Genomic DNA, 25,242 nt, shown 5'->3' with positions numbered 1-25,242 from the left:
AAGGATAACTGAGAGTCCCAGCTGACCTTCACCATACCGGAGAGGCTCTGTTTCACTATTTAGAGTTGCTCTGGGCGTATTTCCCCAAATCTACCCACAAGCTGTGGTGTGGGGGCAGGCTGGGGGTGACCTGGGGTTGCCCCACCCTCTCGGTCCTTCAGTCTCCCCATTCTTCCCAGAGGCCCCGCAAGTTCTGACCACTGCTGCCACTGGGCCGAGGGCTGTTGCTGGGGGGTCAGGGTGTCTTTTGGTCCTTCCTGGAATGACTGGGGCTGTGCTTCTTGGGGCTGATCAGAATAGCTGTCTTGGTCTCCTGGGGCTGAGCCTGAGTTATTTCTATCCCCAGCAAACAGGGAAATAGCTCTGGGCCCAGGGCGGGAGGGAGGAAGAGGGGAAGGGATAGCCTCCTCTTCTCATCCTAGCCCTGGTGGAGGCCCTCCCAGTCCTACCCTGTGCCCTGCCCAGGCTAAAGCTTTCTGGGAACTTGGACCTCCCAGAATGACAGTGGGGCCAGGGTGGGTTTCCACATATGGTCCTAGTTGGGACTGATGTGATAGTTGCTGGAGGGAGGTACCTGTGTTTGGCCAAGGAGGGGAGATGTTGAGGGGCAGTCATCACTCCACACCTGCTCATAGAGTCAGCCTCATTTTACAGAGGGAGAGACTGAGGTTTGAGAAGTGCTGGGACTTACCCAAGGCGTCCAGAAACCTGGTATTCTGGCTCTCACCCTCCAAACAGGGTACCTTTCTTCCTTCTGTCCTGCCACATGTTCCCCGGCAGACTGGACGTGGCCCAAGACTGGAAGCAGGCTCCAGACACACCTTCACAAAATCAGGCCTCCCTCTGTTGTTCCACCCTGGCCTTGCTGTCCTGCCCCAGACTCCCGTACTGGCCTCTCTGCCTCCATTTCCAGTTCTTCCACGCACTGTCAGAACATCCTCCCTAAGGCAACTTACTTTTTTTTGCCTGCATAACATAGTCCAGACTCCTTATCTGAGCATCAGCACTTTTCCTTCGAAGACCTTCTGAACTTTACGTCTTCACCTTCATCTCTCCCTGCCGTGTGCCTTGGTTCGAGTCTGCCTTTGCTCTTGCTGTCTCCCCTTTCTGGAACCCTCCTGGCCATTCAGGGTACAGCTTCCCCTCACCCAGGAAGCCCTCCCAGCCCAATGTTAGCCCCTCTTCATTGTTGTGGTCCACCTGTCAGGTGTCCCCCCCTCCCATCCCCTCACCTTTGGGAATGGGCACTACATACCCGGCTGGGAAGGGCAGGCCTGGTCAGCAGCCTGCCCTGTCTTGCCATATTGGTGCCGGCCAGGCCTCTTCCTGAGGAACGACAGCCACTGTAGGCTGAGGGCCTATTGTGTGCTGGGGGGCTTAGAGGTGAAGACCCATGACCATCCTTTTTGAAGGGGAACATCTGGCGTCTGGGCCCTCCTCAGACAAGGCTCTCATTCAGGGCCAGCACATTCCCTGCTGTTTGCCAGTCCCTGGGCTCAGGTCTCAACCGTACTGACAGAGGATCTTATTCCTTCCCAGGCTGCTTACTGGGGAGCTGAAACTCAAAGGGCAGAAGGGACCAGTGCTAGTTTGAGTCACACAACCGTGGTGCTGGAGTCTGGTGCCCAAGCTCTTACCCAGCCCTGTCTCCCAAGTGGAGGCAAGGTTTGTCTGGCATCCGTTTCCACAGAGAGATCATGCTGGCTACTTGCATTGGGAGGAGGAAGTAGTGGGGCTGTTCAGCACCTGGCCTGGCTGGATAAGGCCAGACCCCCTTTGTTATGGGGCTGGCCCTTCTGCTGGGTGGGTGGGAGGGGTGCACCAGAGAGGGCAGGGTTTTGCCTGAGGTCAGCCAGCGGGGCCCATCTGGCCCCACCCCACTCAGGATTGAGTGTTGCTGGGACCAGGTCTCTGGCAGAGCTCAGTACCCATTCTTTGCGGAGGCCCTGGGTGCCTGGGCCTGGCCCTAGTGCCACTGGCTGGGGCTGGGGTTGCAAGGAGGACAGGAGGGACCCAGGGCTGCATCCCTACTGTGTGCTCAGCCCTGGGATTAGGACCCCAAGGCTCTCACATCTTTAGCTTTATGCCCTGAGGGTCAGCAGTCCCTTCTAGGTATAGGTAGGGAAAAGAGGGCCCCGAGAGGGGAAGGGACTTGCAAGACCCTAGTGTAACTGGGATCTTAACCCAGGTCTGTTTGCCTGGAAAGCCATCCTGGGAAAGATGAGAGCTCTATAAATAAACTGCCCATGTGGCTGTGAGTGTGTGCCCTGGCTACTTGGCACAGAGAGAGGGATGGAGGGGCCTCTGCAGCCAGTTAGAAGCGGGGTCTGAGTGTGTGGGTGGAGAGAAGGAAGGAGGGATCTAAACTTGGATCTGCATATTGTAGTCACCGTGAGAAGGAGCAATGAGCTCAGGGAGTGGCCTGGTGCCCCTATGTGCCCACCAGCCTGCCTGCTTGCCTGCCTGCCTTCCCTCCCTCCCTCCTTCCCTCCAGGGAGATCACAGGTGGCTGAAGGGGTCAGGAGAGGGGAGGGTCCACCCAGACAGGGAGGCTGGGAAGGCTTCCTGCAGGAGGTGGCACGTAGGCTGAAGCCTGATTGTAAGAAGAGCCACTGTTCTCCTGTGAACTCTGGATCCTCCAGCCACACCAAGAGGTCAGCTGAAGAAACACAACTATCCCAAATTACAGAGGAAGAAACTGAAGCTTGGGGTTGTGGGGCTGGGTCCTGACTGCTCAGCACCCTTCCACCTTCCTGATTGTGGCTTTAGCTGGCATGGGAGCAGGTAGATACAGGCCTGGCACCCACGGGCTTCCCTGGGAGGCCAAGGCTCCTTTGTCCATGCTGCTGGGACTGATGCTTGGTTCCCCAAAGCACCCTTGCTTGCTCCAAAGCCACTGGATGACCTTGGCTGGATGCTGCTTAATTCTGAGCCTGGCTCCTCCTCTGGCCCTTGTGGGTTGTGGTGAGAACTGATCCTCAGGAGAGGTTTGGTCAGGCCAGGCCCTGGTCAGCCCTGTTTACAGTGGCTCCACTTAGCCCTGCAGCATCCCCAGAGACAGGGACCAGAGCCCTTGTTTGCAGAGGAGACCCCGAAAGCTCAGGGAGGGTAAGTATTTTGCCCAAGGTCACAGAGTCACTAAGTGACAAACAGCTTGAACCAGGAGTAACTGTTCTGGAACCCAACCTCCTGCCTTGTGCTGACCCCAGTCCTCAGTCTCCATGGGTTGGGGCCTGACCTAGAATTGCTGGGGAGAGGGTTCTTTTCCCCCGCACCTTAGGTCTAGAGGAGTCTGAGGACAGGGCAGACTGGGCGTGTGGTCTGCCCTCAGTCTCTTGTGAAGCCTTGCCCAGGTCAGGGTGACGGGGGGCCTGTGCTGAGCAGACTGTGATTGAGCACGGTACCGTGATTGGTACCGAGTGTGCAGCTGGGGTTGGCGGCAAAGGTGGCTTCTTAGAGGAGGAAGTAGCAGTAGCATGAGTGAGTGGACCATTGCCATCCTGCCTTGGGGCCAGGGAGACGGCCCAGGGCTGGCTCGGGCTCCCTGCAGGAAGCCCAGGGTGCTAAGTGGTTGGGTGTCAGGCTGGAGAGGGCCTGTAGGAGCAGAAATGCCAGGCCTGGGGGGCAAGGACAAGGGCTGCCTGTCCTCACCACTGGGTGGGTTAACCCTGTCTCCTTTGAGACCGACTTGTTACAGGGTACTCCTTAGTCTCTCTGAGCCTCAGTTTTCTCATCTGTGAAGCCTGGGACCCCATCTTTGAGGCCTGGGATGGGATTGAGGCGCACAGTAAGTGCTTAGGGGGTTTGGGGAGGCCCAGCTCTGCCCCAGAGATGACTGTCTGGTTTAGTGCCCCCCTCCCCTAGCCCCAGACTCAGCTCAGGTAAGGGATCAGGTTTGCAGCTGAACTGCACCAGACTGGGAGGAGCGGGGCTGGCCCAGTCTGGCCACCTCAGCCCTTTTCTTAGCCTCAAGGGCCAATTAGCTCCCTCAGCCCCACCTGCCCCCATCACTTCCCCGAGCCTCTGAAGTGCAGGCCCGGGGGCAGCCTGGAGGTCTGAGGCGCAGACCATGCCCAGCCCCCGGGGTGGGCCGGGGAGCAGCTGCTGTCTGGTGTGCCCTGGTGTGGGATTTGGGGTTCACACGCATGGAGTCCTTACCCAAGGGTTGTGCCTGGGAGACCAAGGCTGCCCAAGGCTGGGCTGGGAACGGGGGTGCCCTTCCCACTGAGTGGCCCTGACATAGCCTCTGCACAACTCTAGGCCCCCAGCCTGTCAGCAGCCTGAGGAGCTGGGCTCCACCCTGGGACTTGCTCTTCAACCCCCTGGGAATTCCCAGCCTTCCCTGGGCTTCCTGCTTCTCAAAGGTGCCACTGCCTTTTCCCACAGGAGCTGGTACACAGGGCAATATGCAAGTTAGTGTGGGTGGAGGCAAACCCCAGAGACCCCCAGGAATGGGGGCAGTACCTCCTTCCCTGGGGCCTGCTTGGGTGCTTTGTAATAGCCTCTCAGTGAGCCCCTTCTGTATGCCACTACCTCCCTAGCCTCTGCCATCTGGTTGGTAAACACTCAGAGACTATCTGCTATATGCTGGACCCTAAGCTAGGCTCTAGGATTAAGAGGGGTCAGGAGTGAGGTAGGAGGCAGAATCAGACAGACCTGGGCGCCTGCATCACCACACACTGGCTGTGTGACCCATTCAAGTGATCTCCCGTGGCCTCAGTTTACCCAGGTGTGAAACAGGGATACTCCTAAGGAGTAGGGGCAACTGAGGGCCTGGCCCGAGGGAATGAGGGCCAGTTGGCTTCCCCGTGAGGGTGGAGGGTGGAAAGGAGGCATGCCTAGCTGCCCTCACCGCCACCCACTGTGGACACTGCCCTACTTCAGCCCCAGTTGCCAGGGAACCACTGGGTTCCTCACTAACCTGGATTTCTAACTATTGATGGGCGGCCTTTGTCTTGCCGCCTCGAGTGGTCAAGGAAGGCCTGTGCCCAGCTGTGTTTCCCGGCAGCTCTAGCCTCTGAAGGCTGCAGGGAGGTCCATAGGCCCTAGAGCCACCGCTGGGAAACACAAGTACCTGCCTCCCACCCTCTGCTCCAGGTGGGGACCTGCCTCTCACCTCTGTCTCCCCAGTCCAGCCTTCTTGGCAGGCAGCCCAGGAAGCCCTCTGAGAGGCAAATTGTTCCATACCTCTCCTCCGCCCACTAACCCTTCAAGTCTCCCACAGGCCCTTAAGGCAGTGCAGGCTTCTCAGTTTGCATCCAAGTCTTGGTGTGACCTGGGCTCTGCCCACCTATCTTTCCAGACCTCTCTCCCTTCTTATACCCCCCTACCTCCTAGAGCCTCATCATGGCTACTTCAGCACCTCCTGTGTACAGGCTCTGGGCCAAGCATAAATAGAGAAGAATCTCTTTTGTACCTCACACCTGCTTGTCAAGTGTGTGTCATTCCCTGCTCCATAATTTATACATGGGGAAACGGAGGCATGGCGAATGCTTACTGAGGGCTCATTCTGTGTGCCAGGCCTTGTGCTGCATATTTAAAAAAATTTTTTTTTCAACGTTTATTTATTTTTTTTGGGACAGAGAGAGACAGAGCATGAACGGGGGAGGGGCAGAGAGAGAGGGAGACACAGAATCGGAAACAGGCTCCAGGCTCTGAGCCATCAGCCCAGAGCCTGACGCGGGGCTCGAACTCACGGACCGTGAGATCGTGACCTGGCTGAAGTCGGACGCTTAACCGACTGCGCCACCCAGGCGCCCCTGTGCTGCATATTTAAGGTGAATTCTCTTAGCCTCACAGCAGCCCTCTGTCTTGACGGGAGCAGGGGTGTCCACAGCCACAGAGCCAGTTGAGGAGCAGAGCAAGGCAGACTGATTTTCCCCAAGTTAGCCCAGGGGTTCAGATCCAGTTTCAACTCTCCCCCCCTCCCCTCCTGCCTAACCCAGACTCTGGGCTCCTTAACGGAGATCCTGGTCTCTGGCCCACCCAGCCTTGACAGAACCTAGGTGCTCTCCTGATCCCTGCCCCCTCCTTCAAACCCATCCCATCCCCAGTTCAGCCTATATCTACCCACTTACCAGGGCCCTGGCCCTGTGCTGCGCACTGGGCACACAGGTTGTGGGGAAGGGGCCGGGTAGGTTACATGTGGATGATGACTGTGTAAGGGAAGGTAGCGGTGGGGGGCTTCCAGGAGGAGGTGAGGGGCCTTGAGCTGAGCTCTGAAGGAAGAGTAGGTATTGGCCAGGTGATGGGAAGGGTTTCTGGGTAGGAGAGGCAAGTGTAGGGGAGTGAAAGAAGCTCAGAATGGCTGGGGGAAGGGGCAGGGGCCAGATCCCAGTGTAAGGATGCCTAGGCTGCAGGTGGGGCTGAACTGGAGGCCAAGGGCAAGGGCCCTTGGAGATTCAGTGGAGCTTCAGTAGGAGGCCAGGTTGAGGTTGGAGAGTGAGTAAGAGCAGAGGAGGGCCCCAGGCTGGGGCCTCATGACCCTACAAAGCTTCAGTTCTGGGAAAGGGGAAGCTGTGGAGACCTGGGTGGTGTCACAGCTTCCTCTTTCTCTGAGGCCTCCAGGGCTGCATGTCCCTGGGGCTCCGCTGCCCTGGTTAGTTGGTTTTCTTCCAGGGAATTTCTGGTTCTAATTGTTTGGGCATTTTTGGAGATGGGGGTGGGTTGCATGTTAGGAAGCTTGCTCCCCCTCAACCTGTTTTGTGGAGGCCTCCCGCTCCAGACACTGCTGGGGGAGGGCTTTGTGGTGAATGAGACAGACATCCCTGCCCTTGCTGCTGTCGGGGTGGGGTAGGGGGAGCAGCGCTGAACAAGTAAGCAAACAAATACTTAATTACAAACCTGAGCCAAGGTGCAGAGGGAAAGAAGGGGGTGATGGGGAGGAAATCACAAGACCTTCCTTAGGCTTGTTACCTCATTTAAACCTAATCATGGTCTTGCCCTGGGAGACAAATATCCCCATCTTGCAGATGAAGATACTGAGACCCAGCAAGGTGTAGCAGGGGCTCCGGTCCCACAGGGAGTTGGTGGCAATGGGGACAGGCCCAGGTTAGACTTCTGGGAGGAGTGGCCTCTAGGCTTACTTCCTCCTCTGCCCCTGGGGCCCTGTTGGGTGTTTCTCCTCTGGAGCACTGGGCCCTGAGAGGAGGCTCCCTGCTGTGGGCCTGGGTCTGCTCAGCTACCTTGACAGCCTTCTTCCAGGAGGCTCTCTGGAGGCCTTGGAAGGTCACTGACTTCCTGGCCTTAGGACTAGGCAGAGAGGTGGGGATGGAGCCTTCACGGACACTCAGCCAGCCGAGGGGCTTTGATCTGAACTTGCTTTTCAGTCAAGATTTCAGGACTCTAGGCTTAGAGATGCTGGAGTCCTGGTGGGACAGGGGGTGCCGAGGGGCAGGTCAGAGCGGCAGGTGCTGCCCTGTGTGTACACGGAGGGGGTTCTGGGTGGCCTACCATGGGCCGCCTGACCGGACAGGTTCATCGGGGGCTCAATCTAGCTGAGTGAGGGGGCTGGGAGTGCAACTGTAAGCAGACTCCGGTGGCCAGACTGGAGTAAGTACCAGTTTGGGGTAATTAGAAGGCACGTAATTAGAAGGCGTCAGGGCGCTAGGCGGCGAGTGTCTGTGAATATGCCTGAGTGGGCCCTTGCTGGCTTTGAGTTTGGGTCTTTGGACCCCTGGAAGACTTTCCTCCTGGAAGTCTCAAGATCACGGTTCCCTATCGGCCTGGAGGTGAGCAGCTGTACAGCCCCTCACTGTGGGCTCAGGTTACCCAGCAGGTGCCAGTCAGGGCCAGGAGTGGGACTGGGGTCCTCTCTTCTGTGGCTGTTGTGTCTCTTTTCACCTCTGGTCCAGCCCCTGTGGGGTCAGCCTGAGGCCTTGGGGCTTGTGGTCAAGTCCGTGGGTTAGATCCTATGAAGAAGGATCTTCATGAGGGGGCGGGGCTTGAGTGGGAGCTTGGCCTGGGCAGGGGAAGGGACACTTTGGGCCAGAAACTGGAAAGGAAGACTTGTGACCAAATTAGAGGAGGGGACAAGTGGGGGAATGGGTCTGAGTATGCTACCTGTTGGGTACAGACAACCAGGGTGTGGCCTTTATGCTGTGGCCCGACCTTCTCCTGTCCTAGGTTTTCCCCTTAGCTGGCCTTGGGCCAAGAGTGACTTGGAGAGTCCCGAGGATGTTGTGCCTGCCGCCCCTCCCCATCCCTTGTGATGTAATTCGAACCCCTGGCTGCTGCCACCGAGGTCTGTGTAGGGGGATCAGTTTCCTCTGGCTCCTTTTCCACGTGGGAAGGCCGGGCCACCTGTGCCCCCGAGGGGCTCTCATATGACCTGGGGTTTACGGCAGGCATCGCTTCTCCCACCAGACTTGGTATCGGGCAGCACAGGGCTCTGGGTAGGGTCCCCTCAATCTGCTGGGGGCCCTGGGCCAGTGGCTTGGCTGCCCCTTGGGGGTCAGAAGCTATATGGCTTGTGGCTGAGGCCTGACAAATCCAGCTTCCTTCACCCTCCTGAGCCGGAAGCCAGGTCTCCTGGAAAAAAGTGATGGAACTCTCTTGTTTTGCCACAGTTCCATTTGTCTAAACTGAATCCTCCTTCCTGCTCTTCCAACCTGCCCACTGGCTGGAGGCTTTTCTCCAGAGGACCCCATGCTTGGAGCCTGGGTGCTCAGCCTCAGGCCAGCGGCCATCCCACGCGGCGCCCTCACCCTGCCTCATGGTTTGTTGGCACTTCCCGCTGTCTGGCAGGGGGGCATTTCCCTGTTCATCTGTAGACCATTGGTATGGTCAACAGGGATGTGAACTCTCTGAGGATGGGGACAGTGTCTGTCTTCTTCTGTTTCCTGCGCCGAGGGCAATGCCCAACACACAGTGGTAGGTGCCTGAGAGAGAGGACAGAAGGCTGAACACTGGTTGCTATGGCAGCAGGCGGTCTGTTCTTGACCCAGAGATGCAGTCAGACCCCTCCCCGTGTTGGACATGTCCTTCCACATCCTTCGGTGGAGAAGACTGCCCACTGGGGAGTGGGACTTGACTTGTGGTGGGACTGGGACTGTGATGGGGGGCAGTGAGTAGGGAGACATGCAGGCGCTTTGATCCCGGCTGTGGGGGGAAAATGAAATCTCGAGAAGCTTCTGGACAGAGCTGCCTTCGTATTTGGCTTTGATGGCTGAGGGAAAGTACCTTCCTTGGAGCAGAAACAGCAAGAGTGAAGGCAGAGAAGCCAAGGGGCTGGGCCCACAGGAGGTCCAAGTGGCAGGAGCCTGGGAGCTGGAAATGAGGTGCAGAGTCTGGGCATGGGGGGATTGCAGGCCCTCTCAGCCCCCACCCCCAGGACTGCTGCTGCACACTTCCTTCCTCCCAGGGCCCCCCTGCCCATGTCCCCATGCACATGGCTATTTATGGAAGGGAAAGGAAGCCCTTCCTCCTCTGGGAAGTCCCCCAAGCCTGGCAGAGCCCTCTGTCCCCCTCCTTTGCTGCCCTGGGAGGCCAGCCCCACACAGGGCACCCCCATCTCTACCCAGGTTTGTGGGGGGAGGGAGAGGTGCGGTGAGTGTAGGCCAAACCACCCCAGTGTTGTCTGCCCAGCAATACCTTGCAAATTCCCATCCAGTCTTGTCCTGGAAACAGTGCTGGGAGGACAGCAGCTGCCTGCCTTTTCCCATCTCCTGCTGAGCCTTCCCTCCATGTGTGTTGTAGGCTGGTGACTCCTGGGGCCCGAGGATGAAGCTGAGCCTGCCACACTGGCCCCTGTCCTGCCTTTTTGTGGTGAGTTGGGGATGGGACCTGGGAGTACTGAACCCTGCACCCCAGCCCTTCTGAGTTCAGGAACCCCACGCCGGCTGCCATGCTAGGGTTGGTTACACACCTCTTCCTTTGCAAATTGAGGCAGTCCAACCCTAGGAAACACCTCCTGGCCTGTGTGGCTCTTGGTGCAGGAGTCCTCCTAGGGCTTGGCAGATGTTGGGAGCCAGGGCTGGGGCCTGGGGAGAGTCCCAGAGCCTCCTGTGTGACATTCCTTCTGCCCTCCAGGGCAGCTGGCTCTATTCTGTGCTTGTTACCCCAAGTTGGGCCAAATTGGAGGACAGGTTTGGGGGTGGGGGGAATCTGCCCACAGCAGGAGGGATTCAGGGCAGATAGTTGATTCCTGGAGTTGCAGAGGGAGCTGTCAGTGGAATGTGCTGGGGGAGGCCAGTTGAGATCCCTTCCTTGAGGTGTATCCCGCCCCGTGTGGGTGCAGGAGTGTGAGCTGGCCGGCCTTGTGTGGAGAGGTCATGGAGGAAGTTGTCCCAAACACTCTGCTGAGGGCCCAGAACAGGAAGCACTGGCTGCAGACTTGGCCCCAGGGATGATGAACAGGGCCTGGTTAACAGCAGGCCCAGCCGTGGTGGCGGGGCCACAGCCACAGGAAGGGAGACAGAACTTGAGAGAGGAATTCGGAAGCATTTCCTCTTTATCATCCTGATTAGCTGGAATGGATGTGACTCAGGGACCCAAGGGCTTGAGATCCTGATCTGGCTCCGTCTGGGGTTTTCCAGCACTTTCCAGAAGCCGATGTGGTTTTCTTTCTACCTAGGCAGTGGTGATGCAGCAGGTATGGGACAGGCAGGTTTTACTCAGAACATGAGGGATTGAGGTTAGAGAAGGTCCCTGAAACCTGGGGGCTGGCCCTGTGTGGTCAGTGGTCCCCACTCCTGAGACATTAGGAAGTGGGTGGTGGATAGATGGCCCAGAGATGCCATATCCCAGCACTTTCTGCTCTCTCAGTGTGTCCTGCCTGCTGTTCTTCCAGCTGCTGCGCTGGCCTCTGGCCACTCCAACATCAAGGACCCTTTGGCGGTGCCCACCTGGGGAGGAGCCCAGCCTGGTGAGCTGCCCTGTCCTGGGAAGACTGTTGAGGGCCAGGGGCGGGTTCCCCAGACCTGGCTCCCGGCTTTGTTCTCATCCTTTCCCTCCCACAGGACCTGGGGCAGGGCACATTATGCAGGTCCTGTCCCCCCGGCACTTTCTCTGCTTCATGGGGCCCTGGCCCGTGCCAGCCCCACGCTCGCTGCAGCCCTCGAGGGAGGCTGGAGGCCCAGGCAGGCACAGCGACTCGAGACACCCTATGTGGAGACTGCCAGCCTGGGTGAGCCATGGGGTGGGACTTGAGGGCTCATGGCTAGGTGACCAGGACTTTGGGTCCTAGGGTCCCAGCCTCACCCACCCCCTGAGCAGGCCTGTCTTCCCATCTGTGAAATGGGAGGGGTCAGGACCAGTGAGTGTGCCTGGCAGGAGCCTCTCTTAAGGATAGTTTTTAGGCCTTAGTGATGTCTTCTCTCTTTGCAGGTGGTTTGCCGCTTCAGGGGTCCCCCTTGTCTCCTGTCAGCCGTGCTCCTGGACACCTCTGGGTACTCGCAGCTGTTACGGTGAGTGACAGATGGGGGGCAGGACTGGTGGGGGTCCAGTGAGCTCGCCTGAGCCCAGGGAAGGGTGCGCAGCCAGAGGGCGTCCGGCAACACGTGTTCAATTGTTCCGCTGGCAGTGTCTGCTCTCCTCGTTTCTGAGTGGCAGGACCCATCCGGCAGGTGGCAGCCATGGCTTGAGGCCCTGAGGAGCTAACACCCCGCCTGTCCCCTGTCCTCCTCCCCTCAAAGACAGGCACATGAAGATGCGTGTGAGCTCACACTCACACATACATGCGCACACACCTCTCGCCTGTTGTCGGTCACTTTCTGAGGAAACTAATTCATCGGCCAGTCGTGGGGGGTGGGATCCGGTGTCCACGGGCCCAGGCATGTGCTTAGGTACTGTGTTCACCCTAGAATGAGGGGTGGACAGGGGGCTGAGGGTCTGGCTGTCCTGAGGTCTGAGGAGGCCTTGCTCAGGCTGATAAGATGGCCAAGAACAAGTAGGGGTGAGTTGGCCTTTGCCTCCCCAGCACGGTGGAGAGTGGGCAGTAGGCGGCTCTGGACACATTCGTGCCCCCACCCCCCTCCCATTTAACCCAGGCCCTGGGCCTCTCTGCCTCCATCTTTCCTCCATGCCTCCATCCTCTGTGGTGCTCAGAGCGGGGACGACGGGCCCGACGTGGTGTGGAGGTGGCAGCAGGGGCCAGCAGCGCTGGGGATACGCGGCAGCTTGGGAATGGCACGCGGGCAGGTGGCCCTGAGGAGACAGCTGCCCAGTATGCGGTTATTGCCATCGTGCCTGTCTTCTGCCTCATGGGGCTGCTGGGCATCCTGGTGTGCAACCTGCTCAAGCGGAAAGGCTACCACTGCACGGCCCACAAGGAGGTTGGGCCCGGCCCTGGAGGTGGAGGCAACGGTGAGGCTCAGCCTGGGGTCTTGGGTGGGGAGGCCAGAGGGTAGGGTCTAGCTCAGCCCAGCTCAGCCTGGTGGCTGCGCAAGGGAACCTGTTGGCCTAGAGGGACTGACAGGGAGGGACCTGCAGAGGGCTAACCAGGAGGGCTTCCTGGAGGTGTGCGTGCGGCTGCAGAGGAGACCGCGCGAAGTGACAGAGTGGAAGGAAAGGTGAAGTGGCCTGAGGTGGTGACGGGGGCAGAGTAGAGGGCAAGTGGCTTCAGTGGGATTCTGGTCCTGGGTGAGGCCCTGTCCGGCTGTAGGGATCTGAACTCTTTGGGGACTGCAGTTGTATGTATATGGTTCAAGGGTCGGACTGCCTTCTCAGGTTGACCTCTGACCTGAGTGGCTGGCAGGGCAGCTGTCCTTGGCAGACCCCACGAGGGGCTCAGGTTTCAGCTCCAGGCCATGGTTTGAGTTAGGAGTCCTGGAACCAGAGGGAGAGATGTGTTCCCCCCATCCCCAGGTCCTGGGCCCCTTTTCTCTTCCCTGCACCGTCCCTTGAAGGCCAATAGGGCAGGACCCCCATGCACACACACTGCCCACAGAGCCTTGCGGCCAAGTTAAGATCGAACCGGTGCTTCCCATTCCTGTGCCACAGGCTGCCCGGGACCGGCCAGAGCCCTTCCCAGCTCCTGACGCTGCAGGCTGGCAGGGACAGGAAGTGCACAGGGGCTTTAGGCAGGCAGGAAGATGGCAGCTCAGGCCATTTTGTCTGGGACTGCACTTGTTTTCTCCTAGCCTAGGTTCTCCTTCAGCTGCTGGCTGCTGCCTGGGTGCAAGTCCTAGGAGCTGTTTGCCACTGGCCCAGGATTGATTACGTGGCCTGTTCTCACACTCTTGAGGTTTGGGCCCTGAGGGCCCTCAGTTAGACATATGGACAGGGTGGTGTGTGGGGAAGTGTGATAAGCCCGGAATGGCAGAGTGTGCCTGAGAACTGTCCAGGGTTCTGGGCAGGGAGACAGCCCACAGCTACCTGAGGCTGTGCAGGGGAGATGATAGGCCCCAGAAGGGGTGGCCCCCCTCACCCTCCAATTGCAGGGAGCAGTGATAATAAGCTTGCAGAGCCTAAGCTGAGGCCTGGAGTGCCACCACTGCATCAACACCCAGGCTTGCAGCACAACTCACAGGAAGGCCTGCGGTGCCCTCTGCTGCCACATCTTGGCATAGCTGTTAAATCTGGAGTCAAGTCTGGAGCACTGCCCGCCCCCCCCCCCCCCCAATCAACCCTCCACTTCCCCAGGACCATGGCTGTTGCTTTTCTTCCACAGGGATCAACCCCGCCTACCGGGCTGAGGACGCCAATGAGGACACCATTGGGGTCCTAGTACGCCTGATCACCGAGAAGAAAGGTGAGGGGAGGTCTGACCCCATCCCCATGCTGGGGAGAGGATGGTCTCCTCTCTGCTCCACCCCTCCCACTGAGACACCTGGGGCCAGCCTGGCCCTCTCTCATCAGTGTGGCTGAGGGGTGGAGGAAAAGGCACGAGGCCTGGGGTGGGGTGGGGTGTGGGTGCACGGGGAGCACCCCTTTGTGGCCCAGAGCTGGGTTCTGACCACAGCTGCCCAACAGAGAATGCCGCGGCCCTGGAGGAGCTGCTGAAGGAGTATCACAGCAAACAGCTGGTGCAGACCAGCCACAGGCCCGTACCCAGGTGAGTGGGCAGGCGATCCAAACCCACAGATAATCAGCCTGCCTCCTTGGGAATTCACCACTTGGGTATGTTCCCTTTCATGTTCACGATTCCCCTTTATTACCTCCTGGGACCCGCTGGTGCTGGCCTGCCCTAGTGACCACTTCCCCCTGTGCCCGCTGTAGGCTGCCGCCGGGTCCCCCCAGCATGCCACACGTCTGCCCACATCGTCATCACCTCCACACCGTGCAGGGCCTGGCTTCACTCTCTGGCCCCTGCTGCTCCCGCTGCAGCCAGAAGAAGTGGCCTGAGGTGCTGCTGTCCCCTGAGGCCGCAGCTGCCACTACTCCTACTCCCAGACTCCTGCCCAACCCGGCCAGGGCTCCCAAGGCTGGGGCCAAGGCAGGACGCCAGGGCGAGATCACCATCTTGTCTGTGGGCAGGTGAGGTGGGCATAGATACTGGAGGGTCGGGGAGAGACATTACAGCCAGGGTGGGAGAGACAGGGCCCCATTTGAGCCCTAAACATCCTGCTTGGTGACTGGTCCCTCTCTGGCCTCAGTATGCCTCTCTGGGCAGAAGGAGGGTTGTCAGAGAGAAGTCAGGTCTTCCAGCTATGCTGTGTCTCACACGAGCCCTTGGGCGCCAGAGCAGGGTCCCGGCCTCCAACACACCTTGGGCCCCTCAGGCCAAAGGACTGTTTACCTACAGCCTAGGGTTGAGAGTGGTTGGGAGCTCATCTGTGGGTGGGAGGGCATAGGAAGGGCTCAGACTCCGATCCATGAACTTGGTGTGGGATCCTGGCGGGTGTTGCCCTTTCTAGACCCGTGGTTCTGTCTTTAATGGAATCATCACACCACCACTCCTCACTCCACCACCACAGGTTCCGAGTGGCCCGAATTCCTGAGCAACGGTCAAGTTCAGCGGCCTCTGAAGTGAAAACTGTCACAGAGGCTGGGCCCTCAGGGGGTGCTCTCCCTGGCTCCCCACAACCTGGCCTCCCCACTGAGCAGCAGGCACTGCTGGGAAGTGGCGGAAGCCATACTAAGTGGCTGAAGCCCCCAGCAGAGAACAAGGCTGAGGTGAGGGCTAGAGGGGAAAGTGTCAGTTGGCACCTGGGCCGACCCTGACTGCAAATAGGGCGCGGGTGGAGGTCCAGGGGGCCCTGGGCAGGGAGTACAGAAGCCCCCGACTCCACTCTGACCCCTCACCTTGTCTCCCAGGAGAACCGCTATGTGGTCCGGCTAAATGAGAGCAACCTGGTCATCTGATGGTCTATCTCATCTGAGAACATGGCAGCCCTGCCCTGGGAGGTTCCGAAGGCTTCCTGGAGGAGGTAGAGCTGCAGCTGGGCGTGTGAGGACCAAGAAGCAATGGCCCAGCAGACAGAACAGCAAAGGCCAAGGCCTGGAGGTGGGAGCGTCCGCCCCAGTGAGGAGGCAGGCCAGCTGGCGGGTGCTGAGTGCAGGAGCAGGTTGAGAGCCCCTCCCCTGTCCCTGCCACCCAGTTTTTTCTCTGAAGGATGCCCTGTGCCCTAGCCTGGCCAGATCCTGGGACCCTGCAGGATCCTCTGTACCACTAAGTGGCAAGGCCTTGGCCTGGTGGGGAGGGGCCCTCTGCCTGGCGCTCCTGGCCCCACACCTTGGTAATTAGCTGCCCTTGCCTCTGTACGGGGCCCTAGTACGGACCTCTCCCGCCTCTTCTAGTGGGCCCTGTAAAGGGAAGGAGCACCAAAAAGCCATGGGCTGGAAACTTGAGTTCCCAGGCTCTAACCATGGGCAAGTCCCTGGCCATCACCTGGTTATAATTCTTCTGACCATGAAGTGGGAAAAGAAAGGCATCTCAGGGCTCAGGGCTTCTCCAGTTACTTGGCAGGTTCTGGCCCGGGTCATGTGAGGGGAGAGCCTGACTCCTTGCCACCCCTCCCATTAGTAGCTTTATCTGGCCCCATTTTTGCGGCTTCTAAGGCCTCTGCCTTCAGGCCCTCATGGGGCGGCCCATCCCTGGCTCTGTCTATAAGAAGGGGCTTAATGCATGTATCTGCTCCCCACCCTGCTGTTTTTATTGAAATTGGTACCACAGTCTTGACCTGGGCAGGGCTGTAGTACAAGGTGCCAGCCTGCATAGCCACCCCAAGATCTCAGGAGCTTTTGGGGAGAGACGTGGGTGAGGGGCTGGTAAGGTGCCCCTGGCCTCAGTGGTTTGTGTGTCCCTGTGGTGTTGGTGTCTGTCCCCCAGCCTGGGCAGTGCGGGCGACTGCCCAGCCCAGTTCCTATGTCCACTCTGGCTCAGCAACCTGGTTATTTATGTGGGGTCGTGCAGGCATGGGCCCCACTGCCATCCCTGTTTCTCTTATTTATTGAAACTTTGCTGTTGTCCTGTCTTTGTCTCTATTCCCATCCATTTATTGGATAATAAAAGGTGGGAAAGTCGTGTCATGAGGAGTTTCTTTCCCTGTGTCTCTTCCCAGGTCATCTGGCCATTCACCAAATAGCTGTGTGTCAGGTACTGTGTGTGGGACAGGCCATCCCTCCCCTCGCAGTGTTGGCTCTGTGGCAGGTAGGCATGGGGACAGCGGGTGAAGTGGGGCTGGAGGAGGCCCCTCACTTCATCAGGTTCTCACTGAAGCCCCTAGAGGTAGTGCTGTCCAATAGATATATATAGTATGTACCACATATGTAATTTAAAATTTTCTAATAGCCGCATTTTTAAAAGGAAGAAAAAGATAAGCTTAGTATCAATAATGTATTTAAGCCAGTATAACTATTTTCATTTCAGTATAAAGTCAGTATAAAAATTATGCATGAACCACTAATTTTTTTGTTTTGAAATCTGGTATTTTACACTTAAAGCACATCTTAATAAGAACTAGCATATTCAAGGGCTCAATAGCCACATGCGGCTAGTGGCTCCTATCTTGGACAGCACAGCTCTAGAGGAAGTGGAGCCTGGGAGATGGATGGGGTCAGACTGACCTGTTGGGAGCTGGCGAACGTGGGAAAGGGAAACGTGGTCTGCAGAGAGAGAACAGCATGTGCAAAGGCCCAGGGGAACTACGAGGAACTGGAGAAGCTGGAAGTTGAAGGTGCCAGGTGTGGAGACTGGATTGGGTGTGGGCAGAAGACAGCTACACGTGCTCTTGGAAGCCATCAGTCTTCTGCCAGAGATGCCAAGGAACCTCTAAGGCATTTAGGAAGGGGAGCTGGTCAGCTTGCTCTTGGTCACAGCGTGGAGGGTGGAGCAGGAATTCTGCATGGAAACTGTTGCAGCTGTCCAGGCAAGAGGTGGTGGAAGCCAGGATGTGGGGGCAGGATCTAAGAGTCCTAAGATGGAACTGCTAGGACTTGGTAACAAGATGTGGGTCAACAGATTAGGGCCAGCTGAGTGGGGAAACCGGAGGAGCAGCCCAGGAGACAACTGTGATACAGCCCCCTGGGTGTCTGGAATGTGAAGGCCGGAAGTGGTCGAGAGACCGACCTGGGCTACAGGAATATTTAGAAGCACTCAAGTAGGCATTTGCACCAGGACTGGACCAGGAGAGAGGGCTCAGGGCAGACTCTTGGGCTGCCCCAGAGGCGCTGCCAAGGAGGTGGGAAGGAGACCAGGAGACTGCAGTGTCCTGCAAGTGAGGGAAAGGGAGTGAGGGGCAGGATGGTCCACAAGGCCAGGACTGCAGCAGTCCTTGGTTCGTGGACATGGTGAGAACAGGACGAGGTCTGATTGGATTGAGCTCCCCACAGAAGCCAGATTGTGACAGGCGATACCTGGTGGGGACTTAGGCCCCAGGGAGGTAAGGTTTTTAATTCTGGGCTCTCTGGGTATTGGTATATTTTTTAAAGGTGGAAGAAGGGGACTCGTTTAAATGCTAATGGGAGAGTCCCAAAGAGAGGCTGAAGAAGCAGATACTGATGTTTGGTGGAGTCTGGGGAGGTGTGGAAAGGGACAGCCTGTGGGAGCCCCAGACCTGCTGGATAAAGGCGGCTGGTCAGGATGGGACTCCAGAAGGCCCAGCTCATGTTTGCTCTTGCTGCTCCCCTGAGGCCACAGGTGCCACTACTCCTACTCCCAGACCCCTGCCCAACCCGGCCAGGGCTCCCTAAGGCTGGGGCCACAGCAGGATGGCAAAGTGAGATCACCATCTTGTCTGTGGGCAGAGGCCTTTCTCCTGTGCAGAAGCCATGGACCTTTGGCCCAGTTAGCAGCACAGAAAACTCCTGCCCAGAGAAGCTGGGCAGACATGCCTTGAGATTTGATCTCTCCCTGCCTCTTTCTTGCCTCTCCAGGGCACAGGCTTCTCTTTCTGAGGCTTCTGAGGTGTGTAGGAAAGGGAGGGGACTTCCTAGGGCCTAGGAAACAAAGCTTTCCCTGTTCTAGGAGAGAGGAGGGAAAGAGACAGGCTGTACATCAGGAGGAATTTTCTGGAGCACCATGGGTTGCCAAAGTCTAAAACAGGTTGTTCATTGTAGGGGCCTAGTGGACATCATCCGTGCTCCCAAGGAAATGTTCCCTTGGACTACCAGGGTCCTCTTGGTGTCCCTATTTGCCAACTCTTAGCTGCATGTCAAGGTTTGGCTTCTCAAACTTGGCTGTCCCCTGAGCCAACCAACCCCACTTCACCCAGGACTTGGATGACACACTAAGATGATGAGAAAGCAAGAGATGGGGTGGGAGTTGGGTCCCTCCTACTCTCCAGCCTCCTTTTCCAGGGGGAGGCTGGACTGGGGACTCTAAACGCCCTCTTGCTGTGGAGACTGAGGCTGGGTCTGGCTTCCCAGGCCAGGTAAGAGATAACCCTCACCTTGGTGCTGGGCCCTGGGGTAATAAGCACAGCTCTTCTCCAGCACTGCCTGCCACCCCCACCCCGGCACCCCATTTTCTGCTTGCTGGAAGGTCAAAGTATGACTCTGGCCTAAATTTCTTCACCTGTCCCTTAAAGGATGGGATGCATTGCTGAGGGATCAGGTACGGGTATATCCAATGCCCTTGGCCTTCAGGGCCCCCACCCTCATCTGAAAGTTTTCCTGGCTTGTCCCTCTGAATCTTGGCAGCCCTGGGAGCCAGAGGACAGACTGGGGCGCTGGGCTGAGGGAAGTTCTGAGTCTCACCTTTCCTTAGTCCACCCCTCACCCCAAGGACCAGAATTGTGAGTATGGGGCCCAGATCTCCACCTCCCTGTCTGCTCCTGGTCCTCAGCCCTGCCATTGTGACCTGGAGCTGAGTCCCTGGAAAATCCCTTTCCTGCTCTGGCGAAACTGCTGTGACACAGCCCAACAAAGTCTGTGGCCAGAGGTGCCCTCAGCTCCCACACATGATAAGAGCTTTCCACCGCAAGGGAGGGAGAAGGAGTCTCCTGTGAGGTGAGGACAGGAGGGAAACTGGGGAGCATGCTGCAGAGGCACAGGGCATGGGTTGGTAGCAAGGGCTGGAGAGTTAGGAGTCTATCCTGAAGTCCAATTACAGCTCTAGTGTGAGCCAGGTCAGTGAGCCTCTTGGGGCCTCAGTTTTTTCTCTAGTTGAGGAGGCTGAAATACTTGACAGGCTATAGGAGCATCAGGATTTGGGGGCCAGGCCCTGGGAGGCAATGGTGGCTACAATGACCAGGGAAAGAAGCCTGGGCCTGGACTAGGGCTGTGGCTTTGCCCAGAGGGAGGAGGAGGCAGAGATTTAGGATGGAAAATGGACAGTAGTTGACCATTTGGGTGGAGACCACATAACCTCCCTCGACTGTCCTTCTGTGACTACAAACCTGTAAGCTCCTTCTTCCCTTGGTTTCCCAGCTGACAAACTCTCCCTTTAAGCAAACACAGACACTGCCTCCTCTGGGGTGGGCAGGAGAATGTGGGGCCTGGCCAGGTGTGAGCTCCGACTCTGAATCTCACAGCTCTGTGACCTTGGCCAAGGTACTTACCCTCCTTGGCTGCCCTGTCTTGAGGGCAGGGTTAATAAATAGGGCTCGCCTCCCATCCTGCTGTGAGGATTTTGAGAACTAGCAAACATAAAGCACAGCGCTGGCCACACGGTGAGCCTTGGAAGATGGCAGCCTTCATCATTTATGACCTCCTGGCCGTGTATCACACACCTCAATTAGTCCAGGTGCTGATGGTCACTTCCCAGACCCCTCAACTGAATCCCAAGGAAGCCCTGCTATGCCTGAGGGGAGATGCAGCATAGTCATTACCTGACTGGTGAAAACAAGGTTAGCATCAGCTTGCAGGAGCAACCCAGGGGACTCACTGGCCTAAGAGGTGGTGTCTCCCTGCCCCAAGAACCACCAGTCTGGTCACCCCGGACTTTTTTTTTTTTTTTGGAAACTTTTTTTTCTTTTAATAGTTATTGAATGTTCTACAGCTTACAGTAAATATCATAGTTACAAATTCTTGGCTTCAATCTTTCAGAGTGATCACTATCTGATCTTCAAAACAAAATGAAACAAAAACCCAAAAGAATCCAAAACAACAAAACAAAACCAGATTTACACTTCATACACACAAGGCGAGGCCACGGGGCTTTCCAATCTTTACACTCCAGGCTGTGTTTTGAAAACACTGATAAGTTCTTTGATCAAACTACTTGGAAGACACCGGTCAAAGGTTTATTATTATTATTTTAAATGCTTTTCTTTTTAAAATGTGAGTTCCAATAAAATTTAAAAATTAGATTCCAACCTGTAGATTAAAATGAATTAAAAAATACAAAATCATATACAATGCTCTCACAGGGATGTTACATGCCACGAGAACAGGTTTCTCTGTCACGTGATATGATATAGGGATGCAATGCCTTTAGTCAGGAGATAGACCCTTGGGCCTTTAAAGGTCATTATAGACAACTCCAAGTTGCTAGAGGCCTGGCCTTACCTCCCCTTGGGGTAAGGAGGAGCTTGAGTCCCACCATAGATCCACACGATCTGGCTGACTTGAGAAGGTGGTCTGTGGGCAATCCCACTCTTTTCCTGACTCACAGGCATGAGGAGGAAGGCTAGAGCCTTGAGATGCTGGTCTTGCTGGGGTCAGGCCCAAAGAGGATTTCACCCATTTGACTCCTATGGGCTGGTACTTATCTGCAAAGCTGTTCTATAGGTTCTCTTCAGGAAGGAGAGTACCCACTCTGCCAGGAGCTGCAATGGGTCCAGGGCCTCACCGCCACAGCATGAATGCCCAGGGACTATGGATGCAGCCGCAGGGAAGCAAGAGCTCTAGTTACCCTTTCTGGTTTTGTGGCAGCCAGTCCCAACTCCTGTGTTCCTCACTTGGCCACTGGGTTGGACTCAACAGCATGCAAGATAGAAAATAACCATTGGAGAAACTGAGGGAACAGGGCCCAAGTCTGGCTCAGGCAAAGTTGGCTATGGAATGTTGAAGCTGGCCTGCCAGGCAGGAATTGTGAAGGCTGGGCCCTGGAACCATGTAATACATAACTTCAGAAACAAGTTTTCTAGGAGAAGGGAACACAGGTAAAGGACAAACCCTGCAGCCAACCTGGCATGCCCATGGAAACTTGATCTCTGAGGCTCAGGAATGGAATTCAATGTTAGCCTGGTTGAGCTTCCTCTGCTGTTGGGCTGGGCCTGGATTCCCCTGGGGCTGTGCCCCTGCACGGAACCTGCCTCCTACCTGCTCACTCCACTGCCTAACCTGCCCCTCTCTGGACTCTGAAGCTTGGCAAGCAGCTGGGGACCGCACACTCTGTAGTGATGTGGTAGAACAGAGAGTGGAAAAACAGGGCTTCCATTTATCTTCACTCAAATGCAACTAAGAAATGCCATGGTGATACCTAAATGATTAATCCAGCCAGAGTGCTATAACCAAGACCACACAAAGACCAAGATCCATGTCCTCTAGGCCTTCCTTCTCTGGCCATGAGGCAGACCCAAGGAATCTGATATGCAGGGCTCCGGGCTTGGCTCAGCCAGGGCCTCACTGGGGCTCTTGGCTAAATCTTGTCTACACAAGGACGCCAGAACTTGGTGACTAAGGGCCTGCCTGCCTTTTATGCTCCATGTGATTCATTTCTGAATGCCACTCAGAACAGAGTAAGCCCCTCCAAAGGAGCATTCCAGCTGAGATTGGTAAACCTCAAACTTGGAACTATACAGTGTCTCTCTTGGTCCTGATTCTCACCCATGGGAAAAGCAAGCCCAGGGATTGAAGGCATGTGCTTTTGGCCATTCAAGGCTACATCAGGTCCCCTGGGAGTGTTGACTCACTGCGTTTGGACAGTGGGCAGGCCCTCCGGGGTCAGAAAGCAAGGGGTATGCAGGCTTCCCTGGGACACGGGTCTTTCAATGGACAGAAACCTGGGGGCTGCCCTTGAATGTGTCTTCAGCTCTCGGCATCATGACCCCAAAGTGTTATGTTCAGGTTAGGCCTTCTGTTGCCAATTTTCATCCTCCTGGTGCTGCCAGGGTCCTCGGGGCCCCTCATAAAAAATCTCAATTGGGAAGACTGAGCTCCCCAGGTCTTTTGGAATCTTCCTCTGTTTGGAACAGGTAGCAGCCCACCCCTTCTTAATGCCTGCCACTGAGATCCAGCAGGTGCCAGCAGAAAGAGCAGAGGATTTGAAGAGTTCAAATCTCAGCTCTTTCTCTTAACTGTATGACTTTTGGCAAATCTCTTCAGCCATTTTTTTTTTTTTTTTAAAGTAAGCTCTAGGCCCAGCACAGGGCTTGAACTCACAACCGAGATCAAGAGTCACATGCTCTACCAACTGAGCCAGCCACGTGCCCCAAGTCTCCTAAGCCTTTTAAGACTTCAGTTTTTCCATCTATAAAATGAGGATTTGGCAATCAATGAATGTCAAAGCACTTTGTACATTAAAAAAACATGTGGATAGGTTTGTGTGTCCTTGTTCGATATTTAGATAAGGGGATATACACTTTAGGGTCATTGCCAAGAGAGAAGAGCCACAGCAACTGTCCCGTCTCGTGAGGAAAAAAATGTTTTCACAAGTGGCAGAAAAGTTATGTTTCAGGCTCTCACCACTGGGGGGCACTCCAGACTCCAGATTCCTGGGCCCCAGGCTAATGAGGAAAGGGAGTCAGGTACAAGTTGGGGAAGCCAAGAGGGTTGGCTGGTGACTAAAACCACCTGTACCCCTAACCCTGGCCACCAAGCTTGTGGTACTGGGGGCAGGCACTGGAGTGGAGGTGTCTGCATGCTGGTGCCAGCACTGTAGCTCACTATGTCATGTGGGCACACTCCTTGTCCTCTCTGGCTTGCTGGCCTTCCTAACAATGACAGGGCCCTTCCAGCTCTGACCTTCTGTCCAGCTTTACCAATGGGCTACCCAGTATCTTTAGATGCCTCCCAAGAGATGCCTATGATCCCGCTACGAATGTTCATTCTGCCAGAGGCACACTACTACTACCCCTGCTCTCCTGGACTTGTTCCCTTTGCGATGACTCCCCAAGCTTGGCCAGGCTTGTGGATCTCCGTCAAAGCAAGAGGGGGAGGCCAGCAGAACTGGGGCTCCACCATGCACACTGAAAAGAGGGTGCTGGACTTGGGGCTCTTCCAGACCACAGCCTTTCTGCACCTTGTTTTTGCCTTGGGGCCTGTCTTTGATCTGGAATTACATACTAGGGCAAAGAAAGGGTGCAGAGCATAGATGCTTTAGTCCTCAAGCCTGTATGTGCAGTCAGACTGGAGGGAAGGCAGACAAACTGGGATTCAAGTGGCTCTGCCACTTATGAGCAAATCACTTTGCTTTCCCAAGTCTCAGTTTCCTCATGGATCAAATAGGAGGAATAATCTATTTCACAGGGTTAAGCCACATGATGGATGTGAAACTGCTTTGTGAACTGTGAGGTACTAGATGTTAGTTTTTACTTACTGGCATAGAAAGAACAAAAGCAACAGGGCCATTCCTAGGTCTCCCCCTTTTTACTTCCTCTCTGTGGTTCTACCCAGCCCACCTAGAGGTAGCAGGGTACATGGAAACCTATTAGGATACTAGCTAGCATTCTGCTCACCTTGGCAAGCTCCCTTTTCTTCTACAATCAGTTTCCTCATTTGTTAGATGGGTGTAATAACTCTAACCCCGTCTCTCTCTCTCTCAGGGCCAGTAAATTAAAGGCTGTGAAGTGCTCTGAAATCTATGAAGCACCTGGCAAATGCAAAGGTTTCCTATTATTATCATTAGTATTATTTTGGCATTTTCCACAAACATATGACATAATCTAGAACAACCTTCACCCACCCTTACAAAACCAGAGAGCAGGAGGAGGTGTCTGCAAAAAATGGATTAACACTGGAAAACTTTGTTGTTTTAAAATGAAACCCCATCAGCACTCTAGAACAGACCATTTAGAACAGCTAGGTTTCTCCTTACTGGTCCTGCAGTTCCCTGGAAAGCCAAGAAGGTGGGTCCCCCAACTCCTGGCTCTGGGTTGGATGCTGATGGGCTTTGCCCTCCTGGGAATGCCAGACAACCTCTGAGGTCCTTCTGGCTCAAGAGTTTCCTGATTTCTTCCTCCTTTAAGGGAGACATGGGAGGTAGGGGTAAGGGTATGTCCAAGTGCATGTGAATTTAAAATGAAAAGGGTTGTTTAAAAGTCCCAAATGTTATCAATGATCCCATTTTGTACAGTAAAATGTTCCTGCACCCCCACCCCTACAGGAGCTGCTGGCTCAGCCAAAAGCTGGGTGCAGGGGACAATGCTGGGCAACCTGGGCTCCTGGCTGAGACTAGCCTGGACTCCTGACTTGGGGGTTCCTCTTCTCCCATGCCTCCTGGGCCTCATCCTTGTCCCCTTCTCTTTTCAGGAGGAGGGGCTTTTGTCCTAAAAGCATAGATCCTCCTTTCAGCCAGCCCGCTTTCTCCTTCTCGTAGGGCTGGAGTCAGGTATAGAACGAAAGTTCTAGATGTCTTCACAGAATTTCCAAATGCTATTTCTTCATTTGCAATTTCTGTTCCTGCCATTTGCCCCCATGGGACCTCTGCCCAGTCTTTAACCCCGCTTTGGAATTGATGGAGAAAAAGAGCAGAAACAAGAGCCCAGAGACTGTTCCAGAGTTCACCGGGTGTGAGTGCTGCTGACTTAATTTCTACAAAACCAAGCCAATCCATCCCTAGTTAAATTTTTGTGGATAACATGCCCCTAGGTAGGAAGCCTGCATTTAATGCTAATTTACTGCAAGATCTAGGGAAGTTCTTTCATCTTCTCTGAGCCTCAGCTTCCTCATCTATCAAACAGGGGAATGGATGAGATGATTGCTAAGGTCCCGTCAGTTCCATGAGTCTATGAAATGTTTATTGCTATTGCTTTTCCT

The 25,242-nt window shown here is 55.8% G+C and overlaps 1 protein-coding gene across 3 annotated transcripts in view; it reads left to right on the top strand.

The window, feature by feature from the left end:
- RELT (RELT TNF receptor) overlaps window positions 1-25,242 on the top strand; it is a 49,172-nt gene that overhangs the window by 2,526 nt on the left and 21,404 nt on the right. The window contains exons 1-11 of one of the 3 annotated variants that reach the window (XM_047071196.1): window positions 7,142-7,730; window positions 9,697-9,765; window positions 10,790-10,864; window positions 10,959-11,125; window positions 11,326-11,405; window positions 12,046-12,303; window positions 13,610-13,690; window positions 13,912-13,993; window positions 14,158-14,415; window positions 14,856-15,054; window positions 15,196-20,439. In XM_047071196.1, coding sequence (XP_046927152.1) covers window positions 7,629-7,730; window positions 9,697-9,765; window positions 10,790-10,864; window positions 10,959-11,125; window positions 11,326-11,405; window positions 12,046-12,303; window positions 13,610-13,690; window positions 13,912-13,993; window positions 14,158-14,415; window positions 14,856-15,054; window positions 15,196-15,243 — 1,419 coding nt within the window. In that variant the 5' untranslated portion in view covers window positions 7,142-7,628 and the 3' untranslated portion in view covers window positions 15,244-20,439. Of the gene's footprint in view, window positions 1-7,141; window positions 7,731-9,696; window positions 9,766-10,789; window positions 10,865-10,958; window positions 11,126-11,325; window positions 11,406-12,045; window positions 12,304-13,609; window positions 13,691-13,911; window positions 13,994-14,157; window positions 14,416-14,855; window positions 15,055-15,195; window positions 20,440-25,242 lie in introns of those variants that run through there. The other 2 variants (XR_006960606.1, XM_047071195.1) reach the window with 2 other exon arrangements.

Source organism: Lynx rufus, unplaced genomic scaffold, assembly GCF_022079265.1.
Source record: "Lynx rufus isolate CCGP_SWC_20201006 ecotype Redwood Valley unplaced genomic scaffold, mLynRuf1.p SCAF_9, whole genome shotgun sequence".
Taxonomy (NCBI): Eukaryota; Metazoa; Chordata; class Mammalia; order Carnivora; family Felidae; genus Lynx; species Lynx rufus.
Note: the sequence above shows the minus strand (reverse complement) of the source record. Positions and strands in the feature narration are given on the sequence as shown.